Source organism: Carassius auratus, chromosome 31 (assembly GCF_003368295.1).
Source record: "Carassius auratus strain Wakin chromosome 31, ASM336829v1, whole genome shotgun sequence".
Classification (NCBI taxonomy): domain Eukaryota; kingdom Metazoa; phylum Chordata; class Actinopteri; order Cypriniformes; family Cyprinidae; genus Carassius; species Carassius auratus.
Genome location: NC_039273.1, coordinates 21,644,859 through 21,661,120, shown reverse-complemented (window position 1 = coordinate 21,661,120; position 16,262 = coordinate 21,644,859). Strand labels below are relative to the sequence as shown.

Below are 16,262 nucleotides of genomic sequence, written 5' to 3'. Positions count from 1 at the left end.
AGAGAAAAGACACATTACCAACATGCCGACGCCACCTGTCTCAAATTCTGACAGCTTTTTAGACTCAGTGTCAGAAGGTTTGAAAGAAAAAATCTATTTGACTGGTTACTGGCACATAAACATGTATGTTTTTGAGGAGTCTGAAGTTTTCATTAAGAATAAAATGTTTCTCTACAAATTGTCTGTCAAAAATGCTGTTGAAAAGCATGGTAGCCTATTTCCTACACTTAAGAGAAAAAAATCATAAAAAGTCATTATTATTAGATTTTAAGCTATTATGAGAAAATATTGACTTATGTCTTAATTGTGTCTCATAATACTTGAAGTCATAATTATGATTTACAACTGCATTTTTCTAATGGGGCATTATGAGATAAAAAGTCAAACATTTGATAAAAAGTCAAATTATAAGATTAAAAGTAATAATTATGAGATAAAAAGTCAGTTATGACATAATATAACTGTGACGTGGTATGTTAGTATGTTATGTTTTGAGTATCTCAAAAGTATGACTTTTTTTTAAATTACTTTTATGACGTAATGTAAAACATTTTATGTGATCAATGTGACTTTTTGTGTCATTATTATGATTTTCCAAATGATTTTTTCTAATGTAGCAGAAATAGGCTTATATAAAATAGAGACAAATCTATGTGAAAACCAAAAATCACAACCAATCATCGTAATCAGACATAACTGCATTTGAAAGTTTAGCTAAACATACATATTGCACATTTTTGACGTAAAGTTTCAAAATTTGGAGTAAGATAAGAGTAGAATAAAAAAAAAACTGTTGGTAATTTGTTAAATATACATTGAACAAAAATAAACACTAATCACCATAATAGCGACTTTAAGGGGTGAGTGGGATTTTTGCCCCAAAATACATACACAGATATAGATGGTCTACAAGCTTTTAAAAGTACTGTTAAAGTCACCTACCTCTGCTGCCCCTTTCCCTCCTTCCATTTCTTCTTCATTTTTCTTTTCATGTTCTTCCTTTGTTTTGTTTTCCTCCTCCTCTTTCTTTTTCCTTTCCTCCTCCTCTTTCTTCCTTTTCTTCTCTCGTAGTTTGTGGCAGACTCCTCTTGCCACTTGCCCTCGTCTGTGTTTCTGGAGAACAAGGGCAGCTGAGCGTTTCCGTTGAAACCGACGTCGATAGAGATATGCACGGTAGTTCTTCTGGATGGTCACAATGCTGTCCAGAGCCTTCTTAAAGTTCTTTCTGTAGTTAGTACACAGTTCCCTTAGAATAAACAACTGTCTCTGGTAGAAAACAGTATTCAAAAGCTGTCACTAAGACACTACATGATTGTTATCATGTCTATAGATGAGGACTAACAAGCTAAGTTTATGCATTTACACATGTACAACACACACAAAAAAAAACCTTTGCTGTTTTGATTTTTACTTTCATGATTTCCTTGCTATTTGGCTGCACTGCCCAGGGCTGGGTGGTTACTTTAAAACAACTTTGTGATAAGAAGGCACATACTGTAGAAACAAATTCATAGGAAATTAATTTAATATAATTCATTTTTTATTAATAAATTAATGTAATTGTTTTGTTTTGTTGTTAACTTTATTTTTTATTAACATTTTACTTTTTTAAATACATTTTAAACAACAATTGTGTACAGTTTGGCAGATGCACTGTAAATAAATGTTATTTTTATATACATACAAAAGTATGGGGACAGTATGATTTTCTTTTAAGAAATTCATACTTTTATTCACAAAGGACAAATTTAATTGCTAAAAGTGAAAGTAAAGACATTATGTAACAAACAGAACAAGTGCTGTTTTTGTTCGTCAAAGAATAAAATTTTTTTTTTCAACATTAATAATAATAAGAAATGTTTCTGAAGCACAAAATCAGCATATTTCTGAAGGATCAAGTAATGTTGAAAACTGAAAACTCAGCTTTGTCATTACAGGAATAAATTAAATAGAAATCAGTTATTTTAAAATGTAACATTATGTCACAATATTACAGTTTCTACTGTATTTTTAATCAAATACATTTCTTTGTGCGCATAATTCTGTTAAAACATAAAAAATTAATAGTAGTGTATATTAAAAACAATTCTGGTATTATTCTCTGTGGGGGAAAAAATATTACTGTATTATGGGGAATTTGAGCTAAACCTAAATGTGATATGTGACCCTGGACCACAAAACCAGTCTTTAGTCGCTTTTTTTAGGAATAGCCAAAAAAACATTGTATAGGTCAAAATTATAGATTTTTCTTTTATGCCAAAAATCATTAGGATATTAAGTAAAGATCATGATATTTTGAACATTTCCTACCATAAATATATCAAAACTTACTTTGTGATTAGTAATAAGCATTGCTAAGGGCTGCATTTGGACAAAGGCGATTTTCTCAATATTTAGATTTATTTGCACCCTCAGACTCCAGATTTTCAAATAGTCATATCTCGGCCGAATATCGTCCTATCCTAAAAAACATAGATCAATGGAAAGCTTATTTCTACAGTTTTCAGATGCTGTATAAATAAATTTTTTTAAATATTGATCCTTATGATTTATGAATGGTTTTATGGTCCAGGGTCACATACACGATGAAAAGATGCCCATAAAAAATCATCAGGAAAGGTCGAAAACTAGGCCATAAGTGATGTGTGTGCTTTGAAGGGGTGGGTGACACGTTTAAATCCAAAAGGAGATTAAAGAAATGTTGTTTGAAAATATTTTTTTTGGAAACTATACCTAAGGTAATCAAAGCAAATCTGTGCAAAGACTAAAAAAATACACACACCTTGCTATATATCTCAGAAGATAGGCTCGTATAATCAGTCCCGCTTTGCTTCGCACTTCATCTCTCTGCTTCTCCAGCTTCTGTTCTAAGGGTTCCTTCAGAAACACCTTGGGGTCAAACATTATTTCAGGTTAGTGCAATCAAACACAAGAAGTGCACTTACATGACAGAAAATGTTCATGTTTGAGACTACCTTTAAAACCTCACAGACAGAAAATTATGAGAAAAAGAGGTGACAGAGCGAGAGGTCAAAGGTCACTCACCTTGGTCTTCCCAATCTGCCACTCCTTTTTGGTCTTGTCGTGGAGTGTCAGCAAATCTGTGCTATTCTTTTTCTCATCTCCATTTGAAGCCACAGCAGCCTTATCCTTCTCCTTCAGAATGATCCTATACCTGACGTATACAACCATAAAAGCATAGTTTCCAAGAAAAGCTGAGACAACAAAAATTCACGCACTTGTATGCGTTTTAACATCTACCTGCAGAAGAAGTCTTTAAAAGTGCGTCGGACAGGGAATCCAGCTCTGCGAATCTTCACTGTCTCCAACATGCCAGAGTACCGCAATTGATTGAGAACCACATCTGGGTCGAACTTGTTTGGGGTCTAAAGAACAAAAAAACAAACAAAAGCAAAATGCATTATTAAAATGTATGACCCAGAATTTATTTTTAGAATCAGACTCAGAATCAGGAATTAGCTTTGTTCGCCACGAGGAATTTGTTGTGTGTATTATTTATTTATTTATTTTTATTAAATTGCCTTCTCATTGGCTTGTGTGACTTCTCTCACCTTGTCCATGTTGGGTTTGATGCAACGCACAAAAAAGGGGTTGGAAACACTGAGAGTCGCCATTAGTGAATGAAGAGAGTCCTGGGAGAAAAAAGAGACAACCAATCAAATTTGACAAATCAGAAAGGACTGCAGGCAGTATGTCAACAAGAAACAGGGTTGAATGACTAGTGACTTAGTTCCTGATTGTTTTTACATGCAGCTATTTAGCATGTTCAATTTAAAGTCTATTATATGGATAAAAGTCTTGATTTTTATCTCACTCTGAACTGCGAGCTGACAGTGGGCTTTTTTCTTGCTGTACCCATCTTCAAGGTCTCCTCATTATTTCTACTGCTCACTTGCTCAAACAGGTCATAGATGAAATCCAATCTGCACAAACACACACACACACACATAACAAAACTGCCTCAATGTGTGTATTTGTGTGTGTGCATTTGTGTGTTTGCGTCTTACCTACTATCCTTCAGCATGTTCAGTATATCATCTCTAAATGTGTCTCTGTTCTTCTCTAAAATCCCCCTCACATCATACAAGACCTATAAATGGAAGACAAAAAATATGAAGAAAAGAGACAGACAGAGAGATAACTAGATAGATATACAGACATACAGACGGATATTTCATATACCTCTCCAGCATAGTGTTTTATCCCAAACTGATGGTCTGCCAGTCTGGGTTTCACATAATAGGGATTAGTCTGTGGAAAAGACAACCTCATGTGTTTAGAGAGTTCATGTTATTACCCCGAATGTTTGGTTGAATTGTATTATGTCTTTGTATGATTTGAGGTTAACTCACAAAGTGTCTGCCGTGCAGCTTCTCCAGCAGGGTGAAGTCAGTGCCTTTGGGAAATCTGCTCTCCTCGTTAATCAGAGCTAACATGCCCAATTTCTGCACAAACACAACATTAAATACTGTAAGTGTTAAATGATGCAAAACTGAAAACTTATATTATTGTAATAATCAAATGAATCTTTGTTCGAAGTAATCTATAAATATGTGTCAGTCAGATTAAATGAAATTAAATGAAATTTTTAAATTGACTGACAGCTGGCCATGAATATTCTACCTTCTCAATCAGATCCAGACATTCTGCATTGTCCATCCAGTCAATGGCTTCCCAGTGAATGCCTTCCCTGCACGACACAATTCACCAGTTTTAATTTACAAAACTTGTTCAAGCTTAACAATAATCGTTAATAATAATCATAAGGCAAAAAAAATAAAGAAAATAGTGTGATTAGACACTATTTATACTGTAATTTTTATTTACATATTTTACACATAGAATATATGTAATTTCAGAACAAATTGTCATGCTCTCACGGTTGTCAGTCTTTACCTGTTATACTCTAGTTGCTCCAAAGAGAAGATGTGTTTGTTGAAATATTCTTGCAGTTTCTCATTTGCATAGTTAATGCTGAACTGCTCAAAACGGTTCACCTTCAGAAAACACAAACACTTGGGTTAGATCTCAATAAAAATGTGTCTCTGTGCATGATCATGTGACCCATGATGCCTCACACCTCAAAGTTCTCAAAACCGAAGATGTCCAAGATTCCAATAGACTTGAAATGATCTTTGCCTTTTATCTTCTGATTAATTCGCATGATGATCCACGAGAAGCACTGAGAATAAAGTGCCATGGCAACCGAATCCCGGGAATCTATTGCCTGTCAATCAAGCATGATCAAAAGAAAATGCCCATATTTGATCAGTTGGAGACAGAAGAGAAGAACTGCCAAACTAGTCCATTTTTTTTATATATATAATTATGAGAAAGTATATGTGATTTTACCTGTTCCACTGTGAGAGGAGAGCAGATCTCTTCTCCTCTGAGGATCATGGAACGCTGGGTCAGAACCTCAGACAACTGAAAACTGTCCAGAGCCAGGAGCTCGCTCACATTAGTGACAACTGCAGGAAAACAGAGAAGAGAATTACTACCAAAAACATATTAGCAGTGCTGGGTAGATTACTTAAGAACTGTAGCCCATTACTGATTATAAATTACCTGATACAAATTTGTAACAATCTGGATTACACATATTAGGTAATGTAGTATGACTGCTTTTAGATTACTTTTTGAACTCGTTTATCACACAGACTCCAATGGAATTACTGAGTACCATATTTATAAAAAAAACAAAGAGAAAGAAAATATATTTTATTCTTTGTTATTAATATCATGAAATGCACTAACCATTACATCATAACAGGTTTAACCAAACTGTGTTTCATGATGGAAAAACCAATAATTAAATCATAAAGAATATCAAATTAAAATAAATTTAAATGTATCAGTGCAACCTGTCAGAGGACTGTGAACATACAAATATGTTGTTAAATTATTGCATTCTCACTTCAAGTAAATATTTTAGGTCAAAGGGGTTCAGCTCATATAAAAAGCTTATGAATCCTTACATTACATGCACAAACATTAATAAACATGGCATCATATGGCCAAATTCTTCCAGATTTTAAACATTTTTGTCCAGACCTCCAATAACAATAGTTAATGAAGGTCCCTGGCCATGAGGAAGACTTCACAGCTATGCATCTACAGTGTTTAGTAACTTGCATAATTTTTTGACTCATGCATATAAGCGGTAGGTTCATTTAGAAAAGAAAAAAAAAATGGGGGCGAATCAATAAAATATGAATGATTTACTGCCATTGTGTGAACAATGTAATAATGTCTTATTATGATTACATTTTATAGCGTAATATAATCTAATAGTACTTAACTTTGGAATCTGATTACATAATCCAGAATACCTATAATCAGTTAGTACACAGCACTGCATATTAGTAAAGTCTGTCTTTTAGAAAGAGAGAAATGACATCTCTCACCCTGTTGGGTGGTGATCTGAGCGCCCCCTGCTGTCATGAACTCCACATTGCCAAGCTGCAGAACTCCAGACAGCAGTTTAAACATATCTCTGATCTCTTCCTCTGTGAACTCCATGACCTTCAGTGCCTCCTGCAGACCAAAAGAGAAAGAGAGAATGAATCATCATGCGGCACTTACATTTTTGTCCACCTCAAGATTGTCTATTAACAGATCAACAAATGTCTATTCCAATTTTTTGTACCATGACATCGTCAAAAAACTGCTTGTCATCGAGACTGCGGTCCTTCACACATCCTGACTGTCTCAGGTAGTGAAAAAACTCAGGGGAGTCTTCCAGAAAATATGTCTCTAAAAAGAGATGGACACATCTAATCATTCAGTGTATCTAGGTTGATTATGGTTTATCTGCATTTGTCAATGTGTGGAAATGCATGTGTGTTTATGTGGATTGTGCATTCGTTCACCCTTTTGGCTTTTGCTGGCCCCGGCCAGCAAAGCATAAAAGATGTGGTAGTTTCTCTCCCCTGGATTCTGCCTTACCACTCGGTTCTGGAACACAGATCAGATCACAGATGCTGAGTGGGCAAGAATCTCAGTTTGGCAGACACTCTTTCTCTGATTCTGCCTTTGACAAGATCCAATGCCAAATCGTGTTATCAGAACAATGGCTTGTTTTATACTGTGAACAGCTGATCATAGAAGACTGATTTCTGGTTGTTAGGTTTGAGTCAGCAGCAGAAGGAAGGTTTACCTTTTCAAGCAAATCTGAAAGGTCACAAATTAAGGTAAAGGCAGGCAGTTGAAACAATGAATATGTTTAAGAATAGGGGTAAAACAAATCCTAGTTACCAAGTTCCCCATTCATTTTAATGAAAAACTAAAACAAAAAAACCTATGTTAACAAACTGAAACCACAGGACAATTTTCAATACCAGGCAGAACTTGAAATGGTTGGTGTGTGCACTCTATTTCAGTGAAAATAAATGAGTAACTATGGTAAACTGGGATTTTCTGACACTTAACTGCATGTTATTTGCAATGAAATGAAAATGTCTTATAGTTTAAAATTATATTAAAGCAATAAGAATGCTTTTTTGATCTACCCATGTGTGAGTAATTACACTATTGTAACGATCAATTTGCAAATTAGTACATTTTAATTATATCAACTTTAAATGTACTATTAAATACAGGTACTTTGACACTTTTACACAAACATTGAATTTGACATTATTACAAAGTGCACTTTTAAAAGTATACATAAATGTGTTAAGAAACAGTCATGAAGTTGTATTCTTCTTTAAGTATACATACATGTTTTTTTACTTCACTAAAATTATATTATCTGCAAGTTTTTTTTTAATATACTTTCAAGATTAAAAGTACTCTGCAAGTGCACATTCAGTACAATTAAGCAAACTTCTTTTTCACAAGGGTAAAGTACCATTCTAAAAATAGATGTATTATTGGAGCCTGTGTGCTGTGAGAAGGATACAGTCAACGATGCATCCTCCCTGGATGTTCCCGCTTTGAGAGAAATGAAGCTGAATAAATTTCCCAAAGCGACTGGAGTTGTTGTTGTAGACCGTTTTGGCATTTCCAAATGCTTCCATGATGGGGCTGCAAAAGAATAAATATAAAGGTTCTGGATTTGTTTGTGCACATTTAAATTCCTATGCTGTGTGTGTGTGTGTGTTAAGGAATGTGTTTTACCTGCTCTGTACGATGGCTTGCTCCACGCGTGTGCTCTTCTCTGTCGGCGGCGTCCCGGCAGAGTTTTGGCTCATGACAGACAGGAACTGTAACAGTAGTTTGGTGCTCTCTGTTTTCCCAGCTCCACTCTCACCACTGGTAAGCACACATGCACACATTCATTTGTAACCTTCACTGACATTTGTGTTACCCTGATTCCTGTTACCCCCAATGCCATGAAATCTGATAGCAGTTTGTGGATCAAAGTCACCACTGCTTAAACTCATCTTTTAGGTTTAACACAAATGAGATTTGTAAACTAAGAAATATAATGGATCCCCATCAGCCAGTGAGTAAAGCCAAAAGAGAAAGAGAAATTATTTGTATGGTCATACTCATTCCAGCCAATTAATGAATCAAGACGTTTAGCACTTTATGAGCACATTTTACTGAAAATCTCCTATTTACTATTTTCATGTTTGGCAAGTTTGTCTATTTATTAAGATCAAATAAATCGGTTGTAGGTCTTATATTACCTTATTAGCACACATTGGCTATCATGTCTCTTCCATAAGCAGCGGTAGCACTCATTGGCAATAGCAAAGATATGAGGCGGCAACTCGCCCAAATGATGCTGGCTGTACAGCTCCACTGCGGAGAGATCATACAGTCCTCTGATCTGCTTATAAGGATTCACGGCTGCCAGGATAGAACCTATGTTAGTCTAAGAGACAGAAAAAGTGGCAGTAAATCAAGGAGTATTGAGGTTTATAAAGCCACCAAACAGTAAAACAACAAAACCAGCATACTGAAACAAATGCACACACATTTGTGATCCGTGCACATTTTAATCTATAGGCACAGATGAAGAGACATTTCTAGGGAACTTTAAATAATCAGTATGTGATCTGGTCTTATTTCACAGCTGGTTGCATCAGTGGGTCGTGAGAGGATTGTGGATGATGTGTGTCCTTGTCTATGAGCACCGTGGCAACATAAATCCATCTCATTTAATATTGACTGAATGGTCTTATTATTGTGTTTATGTGTGGGTGTGTGGCTAACAACACCCACGCTGACTGGAAGTAATATGATTCACTGATCTTAGCAACAGCAGTGATGGGATTAAATTGAGACATTACTGGATTCATGGAGAGACACTAAACACATCTAGACCCAACATTATGGGCACTACACAAATGTAAAAAAAAAAAATCACAGTAAATTATCTGTGGATCTGAAATTGTGTCATGTTGACTTTACAAAAAATATTTAGATGCTACTTCCCCAAGAGGGCAATAGTGAGCAGAGTCATTCTCATTTAGGCCTGGTGTCTCGGATAATTCTGAGAAACCACTGCTATCAGACATCAACCTCAGATGCTATAATGCAATGCATCCTGGGATACGTGAATTCCAGTATCCATTTACTAAGATGTGATAAGAAAGTCCCACCACATTCACTCTACCGAACACAACATGACATAAATCTGCAGTCTAAAACAAGATCAACAATACACCTGCAAAAATAATCCTCAGATGCTGTTTAATTCTTTATTTAAATGACAGGGCTCCTCTAATAAAAACCATTACATTGACCTTCGCTAATTGTAGAAACATCCATACCTAATTTCCTATAATGTATATGAAAACTAGACTGATTCATCATACTGTGTCTCAGAAAGCATTCCATTTCATTACCAGAGCAAATATAGCAAGATAAACATCTATACAGCTATTACCTCACTTGTTCAAGCAGATACTGGACTATACACTGAAATGGGTTTAGATTTCATGATGAGTTCTGGGTGTAAATGACTGTCGGGTATCCCTCTGCAGTGAACTAAATAGGGCAGGACATGTTCACAACTGTTGCTGCTAATTACCTCTGACACAGGGACTGAGACTAAATAGTCCCAGACAGTGCCTGTAAAAACGGGCTTTCTATGGATTTTGCAATGGTCAAGCTGGAATGTTTGGATCATAAAGCAGACAGCGAGTCATACCAGTCCCTCCAGGCTACAACTCTAACCCAGCAGTCTGGGATGTATGGCTCTGTTTAGACCAATGAGCTTCCAGCCTGCACTCACCACCTGATCACATGACCTTTTTCTTTGTCAACATCATCAGTAAGACCCTATAGTGGCACACATTTAAACATGTCCAGAGGGCCTATTCTTTGATTTCCCTCTGTCTCACAGACACAGATGCTGTTACATTGTTTGAAATATACAGTACATGTATGAATTATAAAAGTGTGTTGAATTACCCATATAAGAGCATTATTGCAAGTTTAATTTAAGAACAGATGGCTAATAGTCAGATTCTGGATAAAACCCAGTGCTATTTTTAGCATAGATTCTACTATAAAAAGTCTGCTCATTGAGTGCTAGCAGAGCACAGTTTTAGCACATCTTCTGTTGGTATTTAGGCTGATAAACTCACTTAAAACAATAGAAATAAAAGCAGACGCTGAAAAATGTACACATTTGGACTATCATTCACAGAACAAACTGTATTTTCACAGAACATCACTTTTGTGATGTATCATGTTTCGGATGTTTTTCTTAAATTCCTTAATCAAACAGGGTTTCCTTTCAGTCTCAGGCCGAGATTTTTTGAGTTAATATCACTCTGCTAAACTAAGGCAGGAAACTCCGGTTCCTCTCTCACCCAGACAGATTGCTGTCCACCCTTAAACTAAGAATACAAAACAACACAGGATTAATTACACAGGAAAGAGTGAACACTTAGGCATTAACTGCCATCCTGACCTACTTTATCATAAAGTACTGGCAGAACATTTGGAAATGGAGAAAATTTTGAAATAGCAATTTATATAATTTATATATATATATATATTGACATTAACGATAGTAACTCTGTCGATGCTTGTTTGTTAATTTATCATCACTAACATTGGTCAGTTCAGTATTCATCGGTTTCAGGCACGTAACTTTTTTTATTGTGGCCGCCATCTTTAGGACCTTTGTGTAGCCTCTTTGTGGTGATCGTAGACCAAAATAGCACACTTCACCACCAATAAAAAAACTATGTTATTAAAAGAAAACATACTTTAGGATTATATCCTTATTTACTTGTCAAGCGAACTGCTGAATCCACTAAAGTCTAGTAAAAACTTGACAAATTTGATGTTTGCTGATATTTACATCTACCTCATCCACAATCCCTCGCAATGCACCGGTGACCCAGACAGCAAAATAAACTTGGGCCAGTTTCAGTTAAATTCTCATCTGCCGGAGACTTACCATCTGCCGCACCCGGCCTGGATGCCTGTGTACTCACTGCCTGATTCCGTTAACTTGCTGACACTGCAGGATCCAAGCTGGAATCAGCCCATCGCTAATGTACACAGCGCATGAGGCCAGTTTAATTTCTATATCTAATGTACTGTTTATAAAAAGGGTCATATGTTGTTGCTAAAAAGAACATTATTTTGTGTATTTGGTGTAATAAAATGTTATTATGCAGTTTAAGGGAAAAAAAAAAACATTATTTTCCACATACTGTACATTATTGTTTCTCCTCTATGCCATGCCCTTCTTAAACGCGTCGATATTTACAAAGCTCATCCATCTGAAAAACGAGGTGTGCTCTGATTGGCCAGCTATCTAGTGCGAGCTGACTGGACGAAAACTAAGCATGTGACGGAAATGTTACACCGCTTAACATACTGTTATGCCGTGTCCCGGTGTTCAAACAAATAATGCTACCTATCAGATTATGCTACCAACACTGTCTTTGTCCTACTGTCAGGGTAGGTTTAGGGTTGGGGTAGGGTCAGCGGTTCTCAATTTCGCGCTCTGCACATTTTGTATGTCTCTCTTATCACTTCAGATATTTGTTCTATTCGAAGTTCGAAGCGAATGTACAGTATGTGTTCCATTTAAAGTGCCTTTAAATCTGTGAGATGTCAATTTAAATTGTATTAATTTGCTAATCTGTGAACGAATGTTCCAAAGTGAGGTAAACTTCCCTTCAACTCTGTAGGCACCATGACAAATGGGAAAACATTTCATGCATGAAGCTCACTTCTGAAGAGCTGATTATCTGAATCAGGTGTGTTAACAAAGAGAGACATGAAAAATATTCAGAGCTAGGGCCACGAGGAGTGGAATTGAGAGGCGCTGTGGTAGGTGTACATGTTAATAAAGGATTTTGCTTCTGAATTATGCTACCATCTGTTTTAATGGGAGGAAGCAAAATCTGACAGGATAGTACAAATTGTCAGAGTATGAGACAAAACCAATGAAACCCATTACAAACTAAGCATTTGTTGCATCCAGTGGGGACATAGTTTCAGATTATAATGACATATACAGTCTTTTTATGCGGTGCGTTGCATTGCACAGCATAAACATAAAACCATGTCTGCATGTGATAAAAAAAAAAAAACAAGAAGCACTACTCTACACTGCTCAGAACTCACATTTGAATTGTCAGAGGCAAATCCTTTAAATCTGAGAACGTACTTACAGTCTGTGAGTCAGAACAGTCGGCATTGTAGTCTTCTCTCCCCGGATCAGGACACAATCCTCCATAAAATGTACTGCACACATCTTTATATTTATTTATCTTTATATTTATTTTGAGCTGTTCTGGAACAGTGTTGTAAAAACAAATTAACCACTGATTTCTAGTAGATTTCTAGAATATTTGGGCGGCATTATGCAAATCTTTCTACATCGTGACGTAGACATGTGGGGGCTGGGGTGACCACCCGTCCCGCGTAGCGTGTGCGTGCACAGCGTTTGAAGCCCAATTCATGCGTCCCACAAATTGAGACTGTGTCAGAAGTGTCGAAGTCTTCATCAGATTGGTTGAATTATACAGGATATCCGGGAGACGTGTGTGTCGCGTTCTTTAAAGTTCTGCCTCGAAACAAAGGTACCGTTGCGCCAAACCCCCTCACGAAAAAAGAAAGCCGTTGTGTTTACAACTGTGACTACGAGTGCTTATCAGGATCAACTAAACGCTGGATATTTAAAAGTATCTCAAATATTTAAAGTTGATGCATTTAATCTTTAAAATATGTCCGAGAGTTTTACACACCGGTCTGTTATTCTGGCGACATTTCCATGTACCGAAACATGGCCTAAGCCAATGAAAGCTGCCATAGATTCCAGACCTACAGCCGTCAGCCTGAAGGTCTGGCTATGCGAGACTAGGATACATGCAACCACATGTGCCTGCATATTTCGCTGCACAAAAGGGAAGTCGTAAAGACAACACAAAGGAAAAAGGCATTATTGGATAAATAGTTATCAGAGAGTGAATCCATGGTGAATGCACACTAAAAAATCCTAGGTTATTTTTTCTACCCAAGTGCTGGGTTGAGCCATTTGGGTACATTTTTTGGGTTATTTTCTCAGTCTTGGGTAGTTTTTGGGTAGTTCTATGTAACCCAACCGCTGGGTTATTTTCTGGGTCGTTTTCACTGAAAGCTGAATCAATGCACCCCCTCCCCCACTCGGACGCAATAACCCAGCTCATTGGGTCAAATCAACTATGCGCAGGATCAGCGCAGCGCGGGCTGACTGAATTCGAGGTGGAGGTGGATGCCACACACACGCTGTAATATTTGGAGAAATAAGGTTCGTATCAATATATTTATACATTTGACATGTATTTTTAAACATATTTACACACATAACATAATAATGAGCGAACGAGCGATAAAAAGGCAAAGAAATGTGCGACAACAGTCACGTTTACATGACATTAAATGCACCGCCAGATTCGCTCGTTTTGGTTTGCTGGTAATGCCTGCTGGATAGTAAATACGTTTTCTTCTGTTTTTATGTGTTAAACGACCCTTTTGTCAAAGTCTTACGTTTCTTCTTAACTGTTAAATGACATAATTTACTTCAAAGTCCATTAAGTCAATTAATTTCAATGCCACGAGATCAATGTGATGTAAACGTGCATTCCTTGCCTTGCCCAACCCCCATCTTACTGCATGCAGTGCTAAGCCAAAACAACCCAATTTTTGGGTCATCTGTCGCGGGCATATTTTGGATCATTACAGGAGAAAGTATTTTAAAAACAAACTGACTTCAGCCTTTTTTTCTGGTGAAATAAAAGTTTGTATTGGTCTTTTTATCATTGAATCGTTACCGATTGGCAAAAATGTCCCATTCTGATTTTAAAATATCACTTAACGTTAAGTTTCTTTGCCTTTTTATCGCTCGTTCGCTCATTATTATGTTATGTGTGTAAATATGTTTAAAAATACATGTCAAATGTATAAATATATTGATATGAACCGTATTTCTCCATATAGATCATAAAGCATCCTGCATTTGCGAGCACCAGAGATAACGTTACCTATTTTTTTTCTGTCTGATGCGCTCCGGTTTTTTTTCACAATAAAAATACATTTCTAATCATTTATTCATTTAATAAATGTATTATTATTTGAAATCCAGGTAAGTGTCAATTAATCTTGGACTAAAATATATTGCTTTTTCCCCTCAGACCTGCTCTTGACTGTCCGTGGTGGCAAATCCACAGCCTTTAGCTGGAGGTGACACTTTTATCTCATCTAATTTGAATGATTGCCATACATTGATCATAATAAAATGACCATAAACCATAAAAAACAGCTGTTACTATTATTAAAAAGATCTGGTAATGTTATTGTGGTTATACCCGTTTAGTTACATATTTGTGGTAGTTTATATATTTTAACCCATTTTTGTGCTTGGCAATAATTGCTGCTAGAAAATGCAGCATTTTCTCCTCTCATCTAATTTATTTAGAATGCCAGACAAAGATGTTATAACGTTGCTTTTAATTTCTGCTGCTCTTGGTAGGATATGTTGGTTATTATGTGTCTGTGTTTTTTTTTATTTGCATATTGTCAGTGGATCAACAGCACAACTTTACACTTCAGTCTACACTTTTATGGGATTTTGGACTCACGCTAATTTGACCTGTTTAGTAAATCTGGCCCTATATTCTCAATGACAACTCGCTACTGTTTTTACTAGTGTTGATGAATGTAATATTATTTTCCTACAGATGCAAAGGGAAATCTTGCACTAAAGCTGTTACCTGTTTTGCTTCTACCTCCACCCTACAAAATTGGCAGAAAAACAGTCCGACCCAGCATTGATGAAAGCAAAAAAGCTTTCATTGACATTCAGCCTGTTAGTACGACTTTACAGAAATTTACTTCAATCATTTAATGACTTCACCAGGTTGAATACACTACCATTCAAATCGGTATGATTTTTTAAATGTTTTTAAATTAAGTCTCTTCTGCTTACAAAGGCATTTATTTGATCCAAATACAGCAAAAATAGTAATGTTGTGAAATATTGTTACAATAAATTAATATTTGCTATTTGTGATCAAAGCTGAATGTCCAACATCGTTATTCCAGTCTTATATATAGTAACATGTTGACAAGATATGCTCCATAAGAACTTTGTAATTTAATTTATAATGTGTCTTGGATAAATAAGTCTGAGCTCACAATTTTTTTTTCTGTAGATAATTTTCATTACTAAAACATCTTACTGGCAAATTTCTAGTGTCCTAGCTATAATTAATTTTACTAGACAGATAAAATAAAGTCTTTTTTTTTCAGTTTCACACTCTAGCAAGTTAAGGTCTTTTGCTTTTGTAGGGCAGAATATTAAATGTAGAAATTAAAGTAAAATTAAAGTATTTCAAGTGTTACCAAAACTCTTTATACTTGCTTTGCATCCCTGTCAGTGGCTCTGTCAAAGTGGGCCAGATCAAGCTGTAATAATTTTCAGGTATTTTGCCTCATCCAAAGCTCTGGCTATACAAGACCTATTATTTCTAAAGACTGCTTGATTGAATAAACAGTTTCGAATGAATCCCCAACCCACCACCCATACCCACACCCCTGACACTCCCATTCTGTTACACCTTTATTCATTTGCATTATCTGCCCTTTAGGTTGGAACAAATATGGTGGAGTACCTCCAGCAGGCTGAAGCATCAAGACCTTACCCATATGTCCTGTAACTTGAAAATGGACACATTGCGTTGCGGGCATTTGTCATCCTCGCAGGAGAAGCTTTGGAACAAAGAACTATTGTTTAAGGGGAAGTCATGGCCTAATGGTTAGAGAGTTGGACTCGCAAT

At 36.2% G+C, this 16,262-nt stretch overlaps 1 protein-coding gene across 1 annotated transcript in view; it reads right to left on the bottom strand.

Annotated features, from left to right (window-relative positions):
* Nucleotides 1-16,262, bottom strand: part of LOC113050824 (unconventional myosin-X-like) — a 59,742-nt gene that overhangs the window by 9,818 nt on the left and 33,662 nt on the right. The window contains exons 4-23 of the mRNA XM_026214185.1: nucleotides 8,658-8,845; nucleotides 8,143-8,277; nucleotides 7,925-8,049; nucleotides 7,181-7,194; nucleotides 6,894-6,978; nucleotides 6,671-6,777; nucleotides 6,429-6,558; nucleotides 5,374-5,492; nucleotides 5,102-5,248; nucleotides 4,918-5,018; nucleotides 4,645-4,711; nucleotides 4,374-4,466; nucleotides 4,204-4,272; nucleotides 4,029-4,111; nucleotides 3,836-3,944; nucleotides 3,573-3,653; nucleotides 3,262-3,386; nucleotides 3,046-3,175; nucleotides 2,783-2,889; nucleotides 943-1,225 (exon numbers count right to left, since the gene is read on the bottom strand). Coding sequence (XP_026069970.1) covers nucleotides 943-1,225; nucleotides 2,783-2,889; nucleotides 3,046-3,175; nucleotides 3,262-3,386; nucleotides 3,573-3,653; nucleotides 3,836-3,944; nucleotides 4,029-4,111; nucleotides 4,204-4,272; nucleotides 4,374-4,466; nucleotides 4,645-4,711; nucleotides 4,918-5,018; nucleotides 5,102-5,248; nucleotides 5,374-5,492; nucleotides 6,429-6,558; nucleotides 6,671-6,777; nucleotides 6,894-6,978; nucleotides 7,181-7,194; nucleotides 7,925-8,049; nucleotides 8,143-8,277; nucleotides 8,658-8,845 — 2,298 coding nt within the window. The remainder of the gene's footprint in view (nucleotides 1-942; nucleotides 1,226-2,782; nucleotides 2,890-3,045; nucleotides 3,176-3,261; nucleotides 3,387-3,572; nucleotides 3,654-3,835; nucleotides 3,945-4,028; nucleotides 4,112-4,203; nucleotides 4,273-4,373; nucleotides 4,467-4,644; nucleotides 4,712-4,917; nucleotides 5,019-5,101; nucleotides 5,249-5,373; nucleotides 5,493-6,428; nucleotides 6,559-6,670; nucleotides 6,778-6,893; nucleotides 6,979-7,180; nucleotides 7,195-7,924; nucleotides 8,050-8,142; nucleotides 8,278-8,657; nucleotides 8,846-16,262) is intronic.